Raw genomic sequence first — 21,162 nt, 5'->3', positions numbered from 1 at the left:
CTATAGTATTTATTTACTGTATGTGTTATTTGCTGACCTGTGAATCTTAGAGGGACTGTCGAACCTCCAGTAAGAAGAGAGCGGAGTAATGGGAGAGGAGCCGTCGAAGCCTAGACTCTCGGCCTCTCCGCTTTGTGCGATGTACACTGCAGAAGGGGGTTATGATAGTAGGCACCTATTTATATCATAATATAAAATACAATTATTGTGAAAACGATTAAGTGTAAAATACTTGATTTAATACTAATAATAATATTTTATTATGGAATGTTTATATATTATGTTCATAAATATAATGCCGTATTACGGTTTGTAAGATTTATTCACGAGTAATTTAAAAAAAATATTAAATACAGTTTTAATAAACCGTGACATGTTAACTTCTTGCTTAATAGGTATATTAAATGTGTTGTAAATATAAACAAAAACATTCATGTATCTTATATACATAGTAGGTTTTTAGTTCTCTATTTAATTTTTTAACTTGTATACGTTTTCATGTTATACGTTTTCCAAATAAAATAAGTAATATATACCTAAAATACTAACAGCTTAATGTTGTGTCTCCTCGCTGCTTATTGCCTGAAGGAAGGGACATTAATCGACGCGCGAGTTGAATGCTGTCGTCATCACATAACACGTAGCAGAGGAACATTGACAACCCCTGAAATTATCATTATTCCCCTTAATGTAAAGGAAGGAACGAAACGGCATTTTAAACCCTGGTTGTGCGTTCAATCTGATAGGGTGGACTAGTGGCTAAAGCAATAATTAATTAAAATGCAAATAAATTGTAAAACATTGTGTTTACTTGTAAGAGAAAATATATGAACTAAAATAAATGACACCGTTCATGTAAAAATAAAATAAAGATATTCCAAATTTAAACACAGTGCATAATAGACAAATATATGTGGACAGCACCATGACCTTCCAACACCTTCTCCTGATGTTCACTCATGTTGCCGAGACACGTTTCTATATATGCATTAATCTTGCACAGTGTCTTTCAAATTTTATTTTTGATAATGGTTTTGTCATTATATCAGCTAACTGAATTTCTGTGGGACAGTAGCTAATATTTATTAATCCATGCACGAAGTGTTCATGTATGAAATGGTACCGCACGTCTATGTGCTTCTACCTTTTATTGAAGGATCCAGACTTCACAAGTTGAATCGAACTTTGATTATCAACATGCAAATTTATTTTTATGTCCAAACCGGTTATTTCTTGTAATAGAGATTTGAGATACAATGCCTCTTTGCAACAGTCTGCTGCGGCTATGTACTCAGCTTCAGTCGACGATAGCGCTACTATAGGCTGTCTCTTGGATGCCCATGATATTGGTCCATCGGCTATCATTAGCACGGAGCCAGAAGTGCTTCTTCGCGTCAATGGGTCTCCAGCATAATCTGAGTCGCTGTAAACATCGATTTTCTCTATTGGTTTGTTTCGTTTGAACAAAATGCCTTTCTCTTTGGTTCCCACTAAATATTTGAATATTTTCTTGACTTTTGTGACGTCTTCTCTAGTGGGGTTTTCAACCTTCCTGCTAACTTGATTGACCGCTTGTGCGATATCTGGTCTGGTTCTGGTAGACAGGTACAGTAAACTTCCCACTGCTTCCCTATAGGGGTATTCCTTCTCCTGGGCAGTTTCCTGTATAGACTTTGAATCGCTACTCGCGGGCGTGTCACAAGGTTTGGCATTTTTCATGTTGTATTTTTCCAGTACGTCATTTATGTAAGATCTCTGAGTAAGAATTATTCCTTCTTTTGAGTTTTTTATTTCCATACCCAGATAAGTACTTGGATTTACATTCCTTTTCATTTCAAATTTGGTTTCAAGTTTCTTCAAAATAACTTCGATCTTTTTCTTATCTTTTCCTATGACAAGCCCGTCATCAACTGAATGATGTAGTTCTTATGTTTACATACAAAACAGTCTCTAAATATAATTACGTATGAAAAAAGTCCTTACATCAGCCAATGCGGTAACGGCAAGTCCGGCAACAAGGGTTAATTTTCGGTCACCAGGTTGCGCGTACGCAATGCTGGCCATCTGCGCGGCAGACGTCGTGACCAATAGGATGAGAGTATGGCGGACTATGCGAATTCTGAAATGTGTAATTGTTTGTAAGTTAGCTCTATTCCTAGTCTAAAGGAAAGGTAAGTCATAAAAAAAAAATTCTTAAGTTATACATTACTAACTGACCTGTCTTTCGTTCGTTCGTTCTTAATTTACTTACCGTAATTTCTACTGTATCTAAATTTTGACTAAAACAGTGTTTCCCAACCTTAGCCATTCTAAAATTCTTATGCTCCCCCTATGTAATATACATAGTTTCTAATATTAAAACTACACTTTACTTTACTAAAAATATAATTCACCTAAGAAACTTAAATGATAGTTTTTAATCACTAAGAAATTCTTAACGAAACACAAATTTTCAAAGCATATAATGAAAAACTGTAATTTAAATTCAAAATTATTATAATTTTGTGAGATCCTTGCGCTTGATGCTTGCTGTACAGAGATTTTATATTATTATACTTAAGTCATATCCTGCCAATTTCGATGGCCCCCCGTAATAATCAAATTACCCTGTGGGGTGTTTGGAAACACTGGTCTAAAGTATACATTGGTTTACATGAAGTACATACTTCATATTTAAAAAATATTTTGTACCTACACAAGAATGTTTACAAACCTGTTACTCAAATAAGTCCGCCTCTCAGCGGGAACCTTGCGCTTAACTATGCGCATGTTATACGCAGCGCAAAACGCTAAAACCGCACATAGTAGCGTCAGCAGCGTACAGCCGCCTGCGCATATAAGTTGAGCACCAGAGCCTAGCTGTAGTGGGGCCCCACCCCATAGTCTAGCGCAAAGCCATACTATGGTACCGAAACCTGAAATTCAACGTGTACGTTAGAACACATTGATATATATGAATTCTGGTGTAACAGTGTTTGTTCTTTTTTTTATCTAATTGTAGTCAAACGGGGAGGTTCACCTGATGTTAAGTGATACCGCCACTAATGGACACTCACATTGCCAGAAGGCTCGCAAGTGCGTTGCCGGCCTTTTAAGAATTGGTACGCTTTTTTGTTGAAGGGCTCTAAGTCGAATTGGAAATAATTCAGTGGGCACCTGGTTCTACATAGTGTTGGTGCCCGGCAAAAACTGCCTTAAGAAACGCTCAGTTGTGGAACGACGGACGTCAGTATACAGATGGTTTTTGTAACGACACTCCTTCGAAAAGGCTTGATAGATTTTTGTGAATGAGAAAAGGTTATACTTACTAGATTTCATAATAATTTTACAGTAATTTTTGGATGTGGCATTTAAAGTACGTATAATTCTTATTTTTTATTATTTTACCACCAGTCCCCGTTTGTGAATAGTGATATTAGTACTGTAATAATCTTCAACATAATGTAATTTTAATGGCGAAAGAGAGTTTGCCTGCTCAGCTAGTTATGCATATTTTAAATTCAAAATAAATACTCGTTAAAGAATATAGTTAGTAAGTTATTATATGTGTGTAAGGTTTTTGTACATATATATTTAAAAAAATCCTTTTTTTCGGATACAATGAAATCAGTGCTGTCTTTAACAACAAGCTAAAGGCGGTTATACTTTTTTGTATTAAAACATATTTTAATATACAAAGAAGTTTTCCATTACCAGCAAGTATTCCAACGGAGCTGGCTCTCTGTGGTCGTCCAGCTAACTCGGCTTGCAGCAATAAAGGCTGCGCGCAAAGTGCGGCACACACGATGCACCAACTCGCTGCGCAAATCCACCCATATACACCCGGACACGATTCTTCCTAGAACAATATTTTAATGAGTGGATTCAAGTTTGGATTTATAAATGGGATAATAATAGCTCTGGGGTACCAAAAAGCGATAAGATACGCAGTGTGTACGAGCCAAGGCTGTACATTTTGCTCACTCAGGCTTTCTTAGTTTTAAAAGCATGACGATTTCCAATGTACGTGCCAAGGCTGTACATTTTGCTCACTCAGGCTTTCTTAGTTTTAAAAGCGTGACGATTTCCAATGTACGTGCCAAGGCTGTACATTTTGCTCACTCAGGCTTTCTTAGTTTTAAAAGCGTGACGATTTCCAATGTACGTGCCAAGGCTGTACATTTTGCTCACTCAGGCTTTCTTAGTTTTAAAAGCGTGACGATTTCCAATGTACGTGCCAAGGCTGTACATTTTGCTCACTTAGGCTTTCTTAGTTTTAAAAGCGTGACGATTTCCAATGTACGTGCCAAGGCTGTACATTTTGCTCACTCAGGCTTTCTTAGTTTTAAAAGCGTGACGATTTCCAATGTACGTGCCAAGGCTGTACATTTTGCTCACTCAGGCTTTCTTAGTTTTAAAAGCGTGACGATTTCCAATGTACGTGCCAAGGCTGTACATTTTGCTCACTCAGGCTTTCTTAGTTTTAAAAGCGTGACGATTTCCAATGTACGTGCCAAGGCTGTACATTTTGCTCACTCAGGCTTTCTTAGTTTTAAAAGCGTGACGATTTCCAATGTACGTGCCAAGGCTGTACATTTTGCTCACTCAGGCTTTCTTAGTTTTAAAAGCGTGACGATTTCCAATGTACGTGCCAAGGCTGTACATTTTGCTCACTCAGGCTTTCTTAGTTTTAAAAGCGTGACGATTTCCAATGTACGTGCCAAGTCTGTATATTTTGCTCACTCAGGCTTTCTTAGTTTTATAAGCATGACGATTTCATTCGTTTCATAGAATTAACTAAATCATGGGAGTTACGCCACGAGAGTATAGCATGACGTAGACACTCTTATTGACTGTTAAATTGCATTAATTAGTTACATAGCAATTAACATTTCATTATTTCGCTCATATTCTATTGTTGAATTAACTAAATCATTAGGATTACGCCCCGAGAGTATAGCATGACGTAGGCACTCTCTTTGACTGTTAAATTGCATTCATACGTTACATAGCAATTAACATTTAATTATTTCGCTCATATTCTATTGTTATACGCGAGTGGTTAATATATACGTAGAGTAAAATAAAAATCTTCTTTTATCTAAAGCACCCCGATGACCCGTACACAGTGCAAGAAAAGCTCTCGGCCTTCCTTATATACTTTAACCATTTAAGAGGCTAGCTGATAAAACATTTTGTGAATTAGGCAAGGGTAAAATTTCAGTGTTTAGAATGCTGTCCCTACCTTGTTGACCCAGAAATAATCTTTCGTGACTTAATAAAAATAAACATATTTTGTTTAATAATCCAATACCAATTTATACATATTCACCTGCCTAGTATCGCATTCGAGTAACGTCAGCAAAGCAGCCGCATTTGACGCAGCAGTAACCATTCTTAAAATTGACGCTAGTCTTGGGCCGCCAGATATTGTGGTCACGAACTGTATGAAGGCGGCCATAAGGCACAGTGCACCTCCCAAGCCAACCGTCACTTTAACAATTTCACCCAGGTCCCTTTCTGCATCTGTCTAGAAAATTTTTGTATTTAATGTACGTCCAGCACTTAACTTTACTTACCCTAGTAATATTATAAACGCGAAAGTTTGTAAGTATGGATGGATGTTTTTTATTCTTTCACGTAAAAACTACTGAATGGATTTTAATGAAACTTTACAATAATATAGCTTATACATCAGAATAACACATAGGCTACAATTTATAAAGACATTGGGTGAATTGATAGGAAAAAATCTACCACCTGCGAGCTATTCTGGCGTGCGCTGCCAAAACAGCTAGAGTTACACATATGTAATGTATGATGGAAATGTTTATCTTAAATAGTCCTACAAAAAAGAAAATCCTAAAAGAAAATAGATAGTTTTATTGGTTCTGGTATTTAAAGAAGTTTAAATATGTCTTTCACGCTACATCATTTGGGCAAATATAATATTATTTTTATTGCGCATACGAAATCGCGACCACAATACATTTATAAATTTACTCATATTTCATAAAGGACATATGAAATAATGTGATTTTGATGCCTCATTCAAATGTTTGAAAATCAACAATTAGCAGTAATTACTTAAGATAATTACTAAAAGATGTTTCATTAATTGACTCACGAGTGTAGAGCGTGCAACAGTGAAGAGCGCGTACGTAGCCAAACCGCGACATCGACAAGAAATGTGGCTTGGCTCAGGGACCCTCACTTCGCACGCAGTTATATCCCAAGTCGAAGGATCTGTTGCGGTTCGTAAGGCGCAGGCCAACTTCGATTCTGAAAAATATTACACTTACCATCTCTATCTACAATTTACGTTTTTGGTAGTTAATTACGCAATTATCTGCGTGATTCCATACGATAACAATCCTACAAATATAGAAAAAAAAAAAAATGTAAATTGTGCAATTTGCAGAAGGTAACAATCAAAGTTAACTATTGGAAATGTTTACAGTAGCCCTGTTAGATAAAGAACGCAATTAGTATTACAAGTCAAGATATAATTTTCTCGCTCGCACCTCACTTATTGAAAACGTATACTATATTTCTTATCAATACTCATAATAACGCTCCATATTGTATAACGTATCAAGCACTACTTAATCTTTATTTATTAATATTCAAGCTAATACTGCTGCTTTTAGCTTACCTTAAGTGTGGGACTCTCAACCCAAATATCTATAACATGTCAGGCTGAAGGGTGATTACCTACTTGTCTATAAAAAATAAAAATGCAATCTGAGACCATGACCTGTTTAGGGTTGTAGCGCCTATTGGACTATATCATACGTACCAATAGCGGTGTAATTCTTTGCATGTGTGAAAAGCAGCGTGACTATGTATTGGGCATCATGTCCACCATACGCTCGAACTTGAGATTGCGAAGACGCCATATTGTATTCAACTTCACGACCGCCTCTGTAATGTATCATATGTAATAATTAATAAATTACACATCGATCGCGATACTATTTAACATTATAAGTTTCGCACTCTTGCACTTTCAAACTGTTCTTTTTTCCTATCTTTTTTGCTTTATTAATATTTAGTAGCAATTAGGCCGTAGTCGTACCATGTAAACGTTTTTAAAGTTACCTATTTTTTTATTAGTGTAAATAAATAAACGTAAAAATTTGTATTCAAGGCAAGTACATTTTTTGTACAAAATTGAAATTTGTACATACATTTCTATCGCAAATTTTGACTTAATTGACGTATTTAATAGCAAAATTTAATAGGTTATTTATCTTAAATGTGACTATTAAGAAAATGGTACTTCGACAGATAGATAGCACTTTTTTTATCAAAGAAACAATATTGTTATCTGAAATACGCAATAACCGTACTTGGGTTTCAAGATCCCTTAGATTTTATTTCTATTACCTACTGTTCAAAGTCGCTATTAACTGTATATTCTTACATGAGTCCAATAGATCTTCGCAGAGAAGGTAGGCGAGACGACAGATCCTTATAATTAACTACAGCCATAGACACGTTCCCCTGACCCTCTACTTCCACGTCCAAAGAGGTCAATAACCATTCTTCAGAATTCGGGCTTAATGGGAAAACGAAGTGTGCTTTGTCTAATACTAATCTGACTTCTGCAGAATAGTCTTGGCCCACAAAATGAAGTTCTTCCTTCATTGTCGCTGTGTCCACTATTGCGTTTTGGAGATCGTAAATTTTCTGAAAAGATTATCGATTGTATAACAAACTATATTTATTCTTTTCACCGGACTAAATCGTGAGGTTTACCAACTCCTATAAGAATGGATATGGAATGCAATATTGTATTTCTGGCTGTTGGATATTATTATTTGTTGAACTTCTGCCTCAAATTAAACATTTTGGTGAATATTGATCTATATAATAATAAGAAACAATACAAATTTTAGATAACTCTCGCTTCAACCCGAACAAAGGAAAAATTAAAAAAAAATTAAGTAATGCAAAACTATCTACTGAAACAGAGCAATTGGATTACATTTTGAAACGGTAAATCTATATACTTTCAATTGATAAAGAAATTATTAAAAATAAAATAAATCAGTGGTGTTACAACCTTTTTAGGCCTGGGCCTCAGATTTCCGTATCTGTTTCATGATCATTTGTTAATCTAATAGATTAGTAGGTGATCAGCCTCCTGTGCCTGACGCACGCCGTCGACTTTTTGGGCTTAAGGCAAGCCGGTTTCCTCACGATGTTTTCCTTCATTGTTCTAGCGAATGTTAAAATGCGCATAAAGAAAGAAAGTCCATTGGTGAACAGACGGGGATCGAACATATGAGCTCTGGGATGAGAGCGCACGTTGAATCCAAAGCAATGATTACTTGTAATATATACCTGCTCATCAAGGAATCCTTCGGGATACTTCAGCAACATGTCGTATATCCTCAAGAGTGGTTCAGCACTTAATTCTCTTTCCTTCCTCTGTGCTACGGGAGACCGGAGATAATTTAGGATATCAAGATTATGGTGAAGTGGTACTGTAGCGGCACCCGGATGACTAGGCAGAGATCGGAGTATTGATCCGTATTGGCGTAAAACATCGTTTACGGGCACCCAGGAGTAGCCGTAAGATATTCGAGTGAACTGAAATTGTTAAAAAAAATACAAAATATTATTTGCTCCGATGTTATGAAGTCAACTAAGGGTCCTATAAGAAAAGCTTATCAATTCTTAAAAGGTCGGCAACGCACTCACGAGCCCTCTGGCATTGAGAGTGTCCATGGGCGGCGTATCACTTAATATCAGATGAGCCTCCTGCCTGTTTGTCCCCTGTTCTATAAAATATAAGAAAAAATCAAAAATATATCGATAATTTTAGTCAATATATGTTTTCTTTCTAACACCACTACCACAAAACATGGTTTTATTTGTTTCAACTATGTCTGATAAAAAAGTAATTTTAAATATTCTTATTATTAAGTATGAAGTCTAACATTATTATGTATCAGTCAAGAGAAAATTCATTAAATCAACCCATTTGTTTAATCTGAACCCAAGTATGTATTTACCCAAGTATATGTGCGTGACTATCATTTCATTTAAAAGCAGGTACTTAAAAATAAAGTAGGTAATTAATGCCAAGATTGTTTAAATATAAGCAAATACACCTCGCAATAACCTAATAACATTGAGAATTTACCTGTTCATAAGTATCTTGTAATGATTCGTCGATGCAGCCGGAGAAATTTGGATGAGCCCACTTTACGCCAGATTGAATCGTTTTTGGTTCACAAAATCTGAAAAAAAAAAAAAAAAATTAAATATGATAGTTTTGTTACTAGCTAACATTTTTTTATTAAATTTATTTGTATTGCGACTTCTGTCACAATATTCTCCGTATCCGCAAAGAAATAATCTTTTAAAAAAAACTGTTAAATCGGTACAAATTCAGTTTAAGTTTTTTTATGAAAGTTAAATATATGACTACCTTGTAGTTTCACCAGTATATCCAACTGGGCAGTTAGCCACAGTATGAGCACCTGGAGCGGTTTGAGGCCATCGAATACCATGGGAGGGTTCACTTGGACACACATCTTCAGTTGGGCTTAGTGCCCACACTGTGACGGATTTAGAGTTGGCACCAGCTGCTGATGACACTTGACAGCTGTATTCACCGGATTTCTGCAAAAAGAAAATAATTTTGATATTGTTATTCGCGTAATACTAAATTGCACAATAATTAAAATGCGTAGAATTTTATGGATGAGATTCTGTTCATTTATTTGTACAATTTAAATTTGTAAGAAAACAAAGTATTTTTTAATTGGCACAGAAAACATGACATCCCCGTAGTAGAGGAGTGTAATAAAAGTTATAACGATTTATTTATTATGCTAAATGCAGATTAACAATAAATATATTTTAGCACTGTTAGTATTAAGATCGTTATTTTTAACTGATATAACAAAATTAACCAATTAACGTTTTACATAACATGTTATTCTTTAGCATAACGAAATCCTTATCAGATAATATAACTGCAATGTTAAATTAACCAATGTTATTTTAACTAAAATAACAAAATTGTATCCTTAACCAAATTTAACAATTAACGTTTTGTTAATATGTTATCTTTTTATAACATTTAATGAGTTAAGTAAAATTAACATTAACCCCACTTCGACTCCAGAGTGAAATGCTTACAGTATTATAGCCACCTATTGCAACGAATTAATACTAATTAAACAGATTAAGAAACGAGACTTAATACAAACTATGACTCTCGAATGTCAAAATCCAATACATCATCATCTCTGAATCTTACTCTAATCTCTTGTCAAAAGTAAAATAAGTGCGCAGTTTAAAGAAATATTCAATAAATGAATTATCATAATTCGGCAAAAATAACAAAGTCTAGGTATATCTATTAGATCATTATACAAGATACTATTGTTAAAGCTGTTTTGTATTTGTATCTACAATTACTTTAAGAATGGATGCAAAATAACCAAAGACATTTAAATACCTAAGTACAATCATAATATAAGTAGTGCCATCCCACTTAATATACAAATGTTTAACTCTAAGTTATTTTAGAATACGTTGCATCACAGAGTGAGTGTTTAATTAAATATCATACTTAAATAAGTGAGAATTTTAATAGAAGAAATGATTCCGCAAATTTAGCAAAGTTACCTTACCTGAACGTTATATAATTTAAGTACACTCCCAGCGGGGTAAAGATCCTCCCAAACTTCACGGCCTGGTGCCAGGGCAAGGAGACTTTTCTCTCGAGCCCAACTGAACCCTAATGTCCCATGTATCCTTCCTGCTCCGGCCAAACAGGTTATACTGACATTGTCACCCTGAAATTTTTGGATTCCAATAAAAACGTGCAATAACACCTCCGTTTAATGTATCGCCTTATTTCTACCCGGGGATCGAACCCGGGACCCATGGATTCGCAGTCAGGGGTACTAACCACTAGACCAATGAGTCGTCAAAAAAAAGGGAATGAGAACGTGGTAGAAGAAATTATATACGCCAATGTTACTTTATTTAGAATTTGTTAGTATCTAATTTGACAGTACGAAAATGGTACGAACATCTTACTTTATTCAGTGTAAGTGTGGATGGAACAAGGATGATATTTGGTGGACGGAAAACTGTAATTCTCAAGGCACTACACCTCCGTCGACCCGCGTCTTCGGCTGCGCAGGACCACTTGCCACTATCCAGCTTTTTGGCAGACGACACTCCTAGTACTGACATACGGCGGCCTAACGCGTCTTCTGCGACCGTCCGAGTCCATATACCTCTATAAAGCAATTATTCGATACATTTAAAGAAATTAGTTTTAAAAAATCAGTGGTCAGTAGGTCAGTACAACCTATTTAGGTCTTGGCCTCAGATTTCTGAATCTGTTTCATGATCATTTTTAAATCTAATAGGCAAGTAGGTGATCAGCCTCCAGTGTCTGACACACGCCGTCGCCTTTTTGGGTCTAAGACATGACGGTTTCCTCACGATGATTTCCTTCACCGTTCGAGCAAATGTTAAATGCGCACATAGAAAGGAAGTCCATTGGTGCACAGCCGTGGATCGAACCTACGACCTCAGGTATGAGAGTCAAGCCACTAGGTCAAAAGTCGATATAATTCGATTTATTTCAACTGAATTTTTAAAAGTTATTTTTTTAAAGAAATATTATAAATCTTGTTTTTATTGAGATGTTGCTTTTCTGTTTTCGTTTTAAATTACAATTCGATTATAGTGTGAGTCTCAAAATTCGACTTAACGAGTTTTCGACTTCACAAGAACTTCGAGTTTTTTTAAGAATTTAACTAGTGAAATTTCGACTTACAGAGGCACAATTTCTGCGTGCATTTTTCAATTTGTAGAGTCGAATTTGAATGACAATTCAACTTTTTGTAGTACATATAATACAAATACAAAAATTTAATATATAAAATATTCAGGGTGATAATAATATATAAAATATTGTCTACATACCTCGTAGTACCTTTAAAGTTGATTCTGACTCCATCCTTATACCACGTGAAAGTGATACTAGGTGAGCCGTAAGACATACAACTCAGTATGAACTCTGCACCTTCCCACACTTCTGGATGCTGATTTATTATTAATTTCTGTAATGATGTAATAAATAAGCTTATGAAATAGATACCTATTTCGTAATTTATGTATCTCAAGAGTACCGTAATTTATCGTTTCGTATTTTGGCAACGTTGGTTTAGAGCTAAATTCAACGAAAGGCCCTAATTTATGTAACGTGGGTAATCTTATTTATAGTTTTAAAAGTATTTTCCTTTAAAACACACCGTATTAGTAGAATCGTTACGGCTATGTACTGTTTTGTGTTTCTTAATCAAACATAACGTTTTAGCGTCAACAAATACGCCGTTAAAATAGTAAAAATAATATTAAATATTCAACGACGAACGCTATAAACGATAAGTTAAAATTTGCCGACATAGTTCGTAACTGAAATCTTACAATCTTAAAATGGTACATACATAATTCTGTGGGCATAAATCGGAATATGATAAATGCAATTTCATTAGTTTACAGGACAAGCAATTAAATTATTAGTAAATCTTGAAGGCACTATTAAAACATGAAACCTATTTATTACTATTTTAAGATAACTTATATATACCTGAGTGACCTAAAAAAATTTTTAGCCTTTAGATGGGCTAAAATTTTCGTATTTCATAGAGAAGTAAGGAAGGGGATGACGGGTATGGGCGTTACTGCATACAATTTTTTGCATTTTCTGAGAAGATTTATTATGGTATTTTTTTTTGTAGAGATTTCAACGAACTGAAAGCACACCAACTTTTTGAAAAAAGCTGATATTTTGACGGGTGAATTTTCGATTGAAAATTAGGGTGTTTTTTTTAAATTAATTCAAAATAAGGTGAAAAAATAAATATTTTTAGTCAAATAAATTACAGCGTATTTGGGACATAGAAAGGTAAGTTTTCACCAAATTTCGTTTGAAAAAATAATTTTTTCTAAAAGATAAAAATAAAAAACCAAAAACTTAGTTTTTTGAATTTTTCACATAAATTTTGAGGTGATGTGAAAAATGTGTGAATACAAATGTTTTAGATCTTTTTATACAACTTTGCCATTTACCTTTCTTCGATAGGACTTTAAGTTTTGCCGGAAATCGAGATAAACCGTTTTTTACCCTTAAACCTCCCCCCCTACCCCTTCCCGACCTCAGATCGCCCGTAAATTATTTTTCCTTTAATTTTTATAATATTCTCCTCCTTTTCCAATAGGTTTCATTCTACTATTATTTTTTTAGGTTTCAAAAATTATCGGCACTGGTCGAATATATAAATGAATGCACTTATCATTGTCTGATGTTTATGGCTACTAGCTGACCCGGCCAACGTTTTGCCATGTACCTATATTATTTCTAGGAAACATTTTTTAGTTTAATAAAAATAACTATCTACCATAATAAAAAATAGGGGTTAATCGTAGAGGGGTGAAAATGTAGGGTTGTATGTATTTTTTAATGGCACATTATAAAAAATTAAAATTTCGTCCAAAAAATTCAAATAAAATGTTAGGGGTGGACATCCCATATCACTTAACGCGTAGCTATCAGCTCATCATCAAGATTAGCAGTAAGCTATGACGCGTCTTTACCAATACTATATTGATGTAATACTAATAATAGTTGCCTTCAATCATTTGCCGTAAAACACTTAAATTGTGGTTTGAAAATGGTATGTATTTCCTAGAACCAGTCTTGATAATAAAGGCGCTAACTCAAATTAACGAGATAAATGTCTGGCTTAACGCCAATTGTAATTAGGACACTTCTCCAGGATTGCACGTTGGAAATAATTAAACTTTCTGGGTGTTTCAAATGGCTGTACATCGGGACTTTTATTGTATCCGCGCTTAAAATAAATACCTGATAAGCTTTGTTCTTTCTCTTTATTAGGTTTAACACAATTTTGTTGTATAGTAAAATTATTATTAGGAACTTTGTATGTGTCGCGTCCCTGTCATCTTGGATTTTATCATCACATAATGTGGAGTGCCATTTAATGAAATGGATTATATAATTTATTAGGTATTCGATAAAATAAAAAATGGTAAGGAAAAGGAACCGACTTTAAACACTACTGAACTAATTTAATAATAAAATGCGCTGCTGGTTTCCTCGCTCAACGAATAAGTATCGCAATCCAGCTAGGAAATGCTGCCAGCGTTAAAGGCAGTGTATGCCACAGGGACCAACCTATTTGAATTTGTTTTAATTTTCTTTTTATTAATTTTTTAATTATTTTTATGTAGGTTAAGAAAATTGTAAATACTGTATATTTGATTGTAATGTTTAGTTTAATAAACGAATCTACTTCATCATAAAATATACCTGATTTCGATATTATACAAAAAATTGTACACATGCACACTTCCGAAATTTACATCACGTGCTTAGATGCTCCAGATTGTGATAATCAAATATTGTCCTCCAACGACACCATATATCATACTTAAAACTGATAACCCCTTTCTAACAAGATGTTTCAAAATAGCTAACAAATTTAATCCTACTACATTCTATAATCCTACATATTTTGTTCATGGTTACGGGCTTCATATTGTACGTATATAGTAATACGCAAAGACACAAACAAAAGAATAAATAAATGCGTAACTCACGTGTAAGCTAAGTGCAGGCTGCATTTCAAAGTGCAATGTCACGGGCAAGAGTCGAAGCGAGTCAGTGCCGCGTGACGCAAGTCTTGCTAAAGCGGTTCGAACTGCGCCGGCCTCACGCCGTAATCCCCAAACACGCAACCATACAGTGCGACTGTTGTGGTTTGCTGAACTGAAATAAAATACCCATCAAAATATTGTATACGGGTCATTAAATACGTACTGGTGATAAATAAATTCAAATATTTAAAAAAAAGCACACAAGAATATCGGACACAAGAATATATATATACGAGATTTTTAAAAACAAAATAAATTTATAGATTCTTACCTTATATTTAAGACTTCGATTTCATCGTGTAGAGTTATGTTTGATGATCGCAGATAATCAGTTATCTGAAAAATGTATATTATTCGTCCAATAATTCATCATTTCATTCATTCAGCCATTTTCAAACATTCATCATTCATTCAATCCTGTCCACGCGTAAAGCAATAATAATCTAATTTCTACAAGACAATATGGTTCTCTGCATCTGTTTGTTATAGGCAAGTAATATGCCTACTGTAACATCCACCGTGTCAAATTTTGGTTTTAAAACATGCCTGTCACTATGTTTACCGTACTAGCTTTAGTATGTGCGCTGTCGCGCGGTTGACGGTTGCTTAATTTTCGTTTCACTCTTGAAAGTTGCGATCTACAAATTATGACTTAGTATTTCAGTTGTACCATATTCGTAAATTATTATCATTAATAACTGTAGTAACTTAAATGTAACCCAGAATGTTCTAGTCTACAAATAAAATAAATTGAAAGAAAAATTAAGCAACTATCACTCGCATAATGGTACAGCGCAGATAGTTGTGTAAATGGCGCACAAGGCAAATCTATTTTTCCTCAGAGCTGAGACTTTACGAGCCGGATATAAACTATGTTTTATACAATCAAACGAAGTACCTGCTCAGTGACTTCTTTGGTTATATTTGCATTTCCGCTATCTGCGATCTGCAGTTTTGTTTCAAAACGAGCAGAAACTGAAAGGAAAATCAGCAGTCATATTAATATAAGAGACTTGATGTACAGTCCTACATTGCTTTGGCACGTGGTAAATGTTCCTCACATTACAAATATAGATAGTTCTCATACTGTAGCAAATAAATAAAATTAAACAGTAGGTTATAAATGAATACATTTTTTTCCTTTTTGAGTAAGAGCATCAAACGTCAGGAAGAGGCATATCTGTGCTTAAAGCGTTTAGTGTACATACATACAAAAGACAACAATCTCGCAATTAACAAAAAGAATCTAAAAAAATTAGATACTTTGCAGGCGGAAAATAATATACGGCAGAGATATAGGAGTCTTTCGTTTCCAACTTTAATGTTGTTCCGTTTGGAGTAGAGCCTCTTGCGATGTGGGTTTCAAGTTCACAGGCGCTAATTGAAGATTTAAGTGGGCGCTTGGAATAATACCAATGACCCCAGAGTTGGTGCTTTCCTCGCTCAAAGAATAAGTATTGTTTTACAATGGGGAAATGTTTCCAGCATTAAGGTTACACGTGCCATACGACGAAACTTTTTACATTTATTTTAGTTTTCTATTTTTAATTTTTAATTATTATTATTCTTAGTATGAAGGTTAAAATTGTAAACAATCGAATAAGCTTTATTTTTTTATCTTATAGTTATCTTGAAAATTACAGAAAAAATTACGTTTCAACTTTTCTGTCCAAATAACTGATAATCACGTGTTTTATTCCAGTGAAGTGTATATGACAGGATTTTTCAATGGTGAGTATGGCACTATACTCGTAAATTTATACTTCCCTTTTGCCGATCCTTGTATAAATTGAAACTGAGTTTAATCAAAAGTCCCGTGGATCCCCAGTAAGTATCCTCTCCTGACTATCAAAGCTGGGGCGTCCGTCATGGGCAAATAGGCATGAATGTATAATACACTAGCGACTCACCCGGCTTTACATGTCTTACTGTCCCTGTAAAGCCTTCGTACTGAATCTATTCATGTGCCGCATGAAAATCCCGTACAGTAGAGTTTGAGTTTATCGCGAAGATACAGTTGTGTCTCTTTGTTATATAATATAAATGATTTTACATAAGCAAATATACTTACTGCTATCACTGTCCTTCGGATTGCAGTCACAATTTTTTCCTTCTTTACAGTTTTCTGAGCATTCTTCAATTCCGCACTCTTTAAATAAAATAAAGATTTTAGAAAATAAGTATCAGTTAAAATTCGAAGTTTAAACCAATTTAAGGTTAAAATCGTTAAAACTTCGTTTAAAACCTTTATAGGAACTAAAACTAAAATATAATATTATAAAATATGTATATAATATGAAGTATTATGATACACCGTTAATCAAATCAATCAAATGAAATTAACATATCTCTACCACTGTTGACCATCCCCTTGATCCCCATCCGAAGGATTTCTTCAGTAGCAAAACACATTAAAAAATCTCATTGATATGACAAATAAAGTATAAGAATTCCTCCCAAAATTTATTTAATCAATGTAACTATGTACATAAACATCAACATATATATTTATAAATTATCTCGCATAATACAAATGTCAATTGTCAAAATCGTTAGTGATCTCACTTCATCTAGCAAGGTGAGTTCGATTCAAAATCCATTCATATTCTGAGGATGACTTACGTCAAATGAGCCTCCTGTCCTATTCTACTTATCTCATCTCCTAGATAACTATTAAAGATTCCTATCGCTCGTCTTACATCAATAAAAGATTCGTTAAACTAAGACGACACAATACGTGTGCAAGGTTTATTACTGCGGTGCACCTGTTCGCAAACTTTCTCAACTTCGCAACTAGACATGTGGCTCTTTGAGTTATGTGTGGTCTTATATTACTTTTAGTTTGAGCTAAAATTTAACATTCAGTCGTATTTGCTAAAATACTTACTAGTAATAGGCGACTCTAAGTCTATGACGAAAAAGCCTATGAAATACACATTCTTTGTTTTGAAAGGATTCCAGACAAAATGAAAAGTTTGTTAGGTTAGGACCTTATATTACTGTGTTTATTTCGTAATCATTTGTTTTCCTAATAGACTTTATGTTGTTGTTGATGTTTTTCGCGTACGAGCGAGTTTTAAATGCGTACAGCCGGCGTTCGAATCTACGACATTAAAGATTAATATAAAGAGTAATATGTTGGTACTAAAAAATAATTTTATAGCCACACACCAGAACGCTCACTGATTCAATCCACGACACAACCGACGGCCATTAAAAGAAATCTAACCCTTTTCTTGAAGGACGTTGAAGCTCACTTAATCAGTTACGAAACTCCAAATCAAAGATCAATGTATACATTAAAACGATGGTCCTTTTATCTTCTAAAAGGACCATAAAACCTCAACCATAAACTTTGTTAGCAAAAATATACCTGGAGCGGCTATTTCTGATTCACAAAGGTCGCCAGTGTAGCCCGGCGCACAGATGCAACTTACGGCCGCTGGCCCCATTTGCCTGAAAATTACAAAGGCTTTTACTATCGGTGCCTTAGTCCTTTAATTTGGGGTCAAAGCTTGATGCTTCGTATATTCATGGTTGCTATTTACCAAGAGTATTCCGTTTACTGAATACTATTGGACGTGTAAATGAATATGAAATAAGATGAAGATATGTCACTGTACGATCGGAGATCTCTAGCCGGTGTTACGTTCTTATATAAATTGTTAAATGATCAACAGGAACATCTTACAGAACATTAACATTGTCGTACCTTTTTTACTAGTAATTTTTTGTTTACAGTAGGTAAAGAAAACCTTATTCCTTTTTTTTCTTTTCATATTTTTTTATTATTTTTCTTTTTTGATTATGTATTATTATTATTTTGTGTATTTCTGTGTGTGTGTTTTGTAAGTAATAAATGTTATGCAGTCTTGAATGCGCAACCGTTTTTGACATTGCTACAAACCTAAAGAAGTTCCCACATAAAGAAGGTCTAATGTAATTATGAATAAATTCATAATACAACAAGCCCATGTCTAATAAAGAGTTTAAATGAGAAATGAGCGGCGTGTAACTCGGAAAAGTTAAATACAGAATGGCTGCATTCTTAAGGCTATTAAATTTAAACTTTAAACAAAACTTCGCGAAAACGCCACTTGTTTTCATAATTCTTAATTCATAGTTGTTGCGCAGCAAGTTCGCTAATTGTTGGTTAAAAAGTGCACTTTAATATTTTCATTTACTTTAAAAAATGAGGCAAATAAATCCTGCAATTAATTTAAAAGTTAAGACTTAATAAAGTTTCAGTGGAAGGAAGATATAAATTGTGTTACCTCTCTTCACGAGGCAATTAACAAAAAGTGCTTCGGAGTACTTTAAGAAAATGCGTAACTTTGTCTTAATAATTGTTATTGCTTTAATAAAGTAAAAACTCTAGCAAGACTTTAGAAACTTTTATTTTCAGTTTATCATTACTCAAAATCGCCGAGTTAAAGCCCAATTTTGGCTAAAGAGACTGTGTTTTTCGTATATCTTTTTTTATGTATGTTGCTTTAATCAAATCCTTCTTTTTCTTCTATCTTCTTTATACTTTTTTGCGTGTGAGAGCGCATGTATGTGCGCCACACGTGGTGAATAGCGTGATGACGTAATAGAATAGTGACGATATTAAAACCTCGATAGTACTTGGTTAACTGTTTCCGTATAATGAATAATAAACCAAATTGATGTTATATTCGAGCTGTCAAGAAATAAACGTTTTGACGTATCAAGCTAACAAAGCTATGGAAATGTTTGTGTTTCTGGTTTTATTTATACTCCGTATAAAACTGTCTTTGTCATAATTTATGATTACAATGGTCAAAACAAAACAATTAAAAAGGCCCTAAATTAACATTCCAACAAACTGGAACAACGAGATTTAAGCGCATCAAAAATCGCAACCTGTGAAACAACTTTTACATAATTACCTTAAATATGTAAAAGTTGTTTAAACTATTGTCGCTGTGTATACATATTACATGATTTATCTATGGAGTAAATATATTTCTAAGTAGAATTTTAAATATATCTTACCTGCATATTCCGTTATTTTTGCATAAGTTAGATGTGGTAGGACACAATGGGCCGATACCGCAGTCGGGACCTGAATAGCCCTCGAAGCATGAACATGAGAATTCTCTGTAAATAACAATATAAAACACTAAGGTAACTAAAATAACATGTTTTAATGATTAACACTTCAAGTAAGATTGTGTATCTCGGTAATAATATGCTATTTATTCTACCTTGTAAATTATCTGATGTCCAAACAATAATTTCATTTGAGAACTGCATGTCTCTTGTGAAAAAGCTAGTGTATGAAGGAATACAGCAATACTACGGGTATTATAGACATTTCAATTTAAATGCTATACTAACACAATTACATACTAGAGAAAGAGTAAAGTTGTAAAAATGTACGCGCGCGTAATTTTGAAATATCACACACGTGCATAATCAAAGTAGAAGCGGCGTCAAAATTATACAAAAGCCTAAGCTTATATGTCCATGGTTTGAATTATATAGTCAAACTTACGTAAAATCAGAAGAGGCATAACAATGTCCAAGCAAACGGCACTCAATTGCGCTGCAGGAAGCCTGTGCTTGGGCGGGCGTAAGGGCGGGTGGCCGCACAGCGAACGTTACATTGAGTCCGAACACCTGCAGAAGGCCCAATGCTCGTAGCTGAGTGCCTTCTAACCGGTCTAGTGTCAGTTCTACCACCAAAACTGGACTTTGGACCTGGTTAATAAAACAAATATTAAGAATCATTACTTTTTAATTTAAACGTTTTTAAATAAAATGTGGTTTTTATATCATATTACATTGTTGAGTTTGTGCTTTAATGGTAAAGAGATTCAGCTTCGCTACTTGCTTATACCTCTGATACCACAAAAATAATATCACATATCAATAACTATCTTTTCCGCAAAATACTGCAAGATACAGCTAACATTTGCTGTTTATCAGTGTCAGAGCCAATGTTCAGACATATGCTATGCTTTATTGTGTATTTTTCGAAGTTATAATAATTATTATTTTTTGTGTTTTTATTTATTTTTGTGCCGTCCCAAATAAAAGATTTCACATCATCGTAATTCTTTGTACAAAAGTTAATGCCATCCGTTAATGGAAAAAATATTAACATTTCTTTTGTACCTTGACTCAAGTTATGGGAACTTTGAGCAAAATTCAATATTCTACAAATATTTTTCAGACTTTGAATACTTATCGGATTCCGTCGAAATGTTTGGTTATTTTAATGTGCCATTCACATCAACGGAAAGGTCGTTTAAGAATATTTACTGCGAATTACTTTCGAAATATTTACTATGCTCTCAAACGGTAGGTAAGAAGTATTGCTTAAATATTGGTAGATTTTAGTTATAAGTCAACATTGATAGTATAAAGTGCCTTTTTTATGTAAACGTCGAAATTTTAAACATAATTTAGATTTTATAGTTAAAGATATATATA

The 21,162-nt window shown here is 34.1% G+C and overlaps 1 protein-coding gene across 4 annotated transcripts in view; it reads right to left on the bottom strand.

The window, feature by feature from the left end:
* Positions 1-21,162, bottom strand: part of LOC125054463 — a 77,835-nt gene that overhangs the window by 1,476 nt on the left and 55,197 nt on the right. Inside the window, exons 3-24 of one of the 4 annotated variants that reach the window (XR_007117709.1) lie at positions 20,222-20,427; positions 19,720-19,824; positions 18,077-18,159; positions 16,775-16,852; positions 15,602-15,678; positions 14,975-15,039; positions 14,647-14,815; positions 11,947-12,083; positions 11,047-11,251; positions 10,635-10,799; positions 9,422-9,615; positions 9,134-9,230; positions 8,329-8,577; positions 7,406-7,671; positions 6,779-6,903; positions 6,107-6,261; positions 5,312-5,509; positions 3,694-3,838; positions 2,714-2,915; positions 1,984-2,119; positions 550-664; positions 38-175 (exon numbers count right to left, since the gene is read on the bottom strand). Coding sequence is in view for 2 of the 4 variants with exons in the window: in XM_047656379.1 (XP_047512335.1) it covers positions 38-146; positions 550-664; positions 1,984-2,119; positions 2,714-2,915; positions 3,694-3,838; positions 5,312-5,509; positions 6,107-6,261; positions 6,779-6,903; positions 7,406-7,671; positions 8,329-8,577; positions 9,134-9,230; positions 9,422-9,615; positions 10,635-10,799; positions 11,047-11,251; positions 11,947-12,083; positions 14,647-14,815; positions 14,975-15,039; positions 15,602-15,678; positions 16,775-16,852; positions 18,077-18,159; positions 19,720-19,824; positions 20,222-20,427 (3,281 nt within the window). In the remaining 2 variants the exon portion in view is untranslated. Of the gene's footprint in view, positions 1-37; positions 176-536; positions 665-1,983; positions 2,120-2,713; positions 2,916-3,693; positions 3,839-5,311; positions 5,510-6,106; positions 6,262-6,778; positions 6,904-7,405; positions 7,672-8,328; positions 8,578-9,133; positions 9,231-9,421; positions 9,616-10,634; positions 10,800-11,046; positions 11,252-11,946; positions 12,084-14,646; positions 14,816-14,974; positions 15,040-15,601; positions 15,679-16,774; positions 16,853-18,076; positions 18,160-19,719; positions 19,825-20,221; positions 20,428-21,162 lie in introns of those variants that run through there. The other 3 variants (XR_007117710.1, XM_047656379.1, XM_047656381.1) reach the window with 3 other exon arrangements.

Source organism: Pieris napi, chromosome 12 (assembly GCF_905475465.1).
Source record: "Pieris napi chromosome 12, ilPieNapi1.2, whole genome shotgun sequence".
NCBI lineage: Eukaryota > Metazoa > Arthropoda > Insecta > Lepidoptera > Pieridae > Pieris > Pieris napi.
This window is presented reverse-complemented; position numbering and strand designations above follow the sequence as displayed.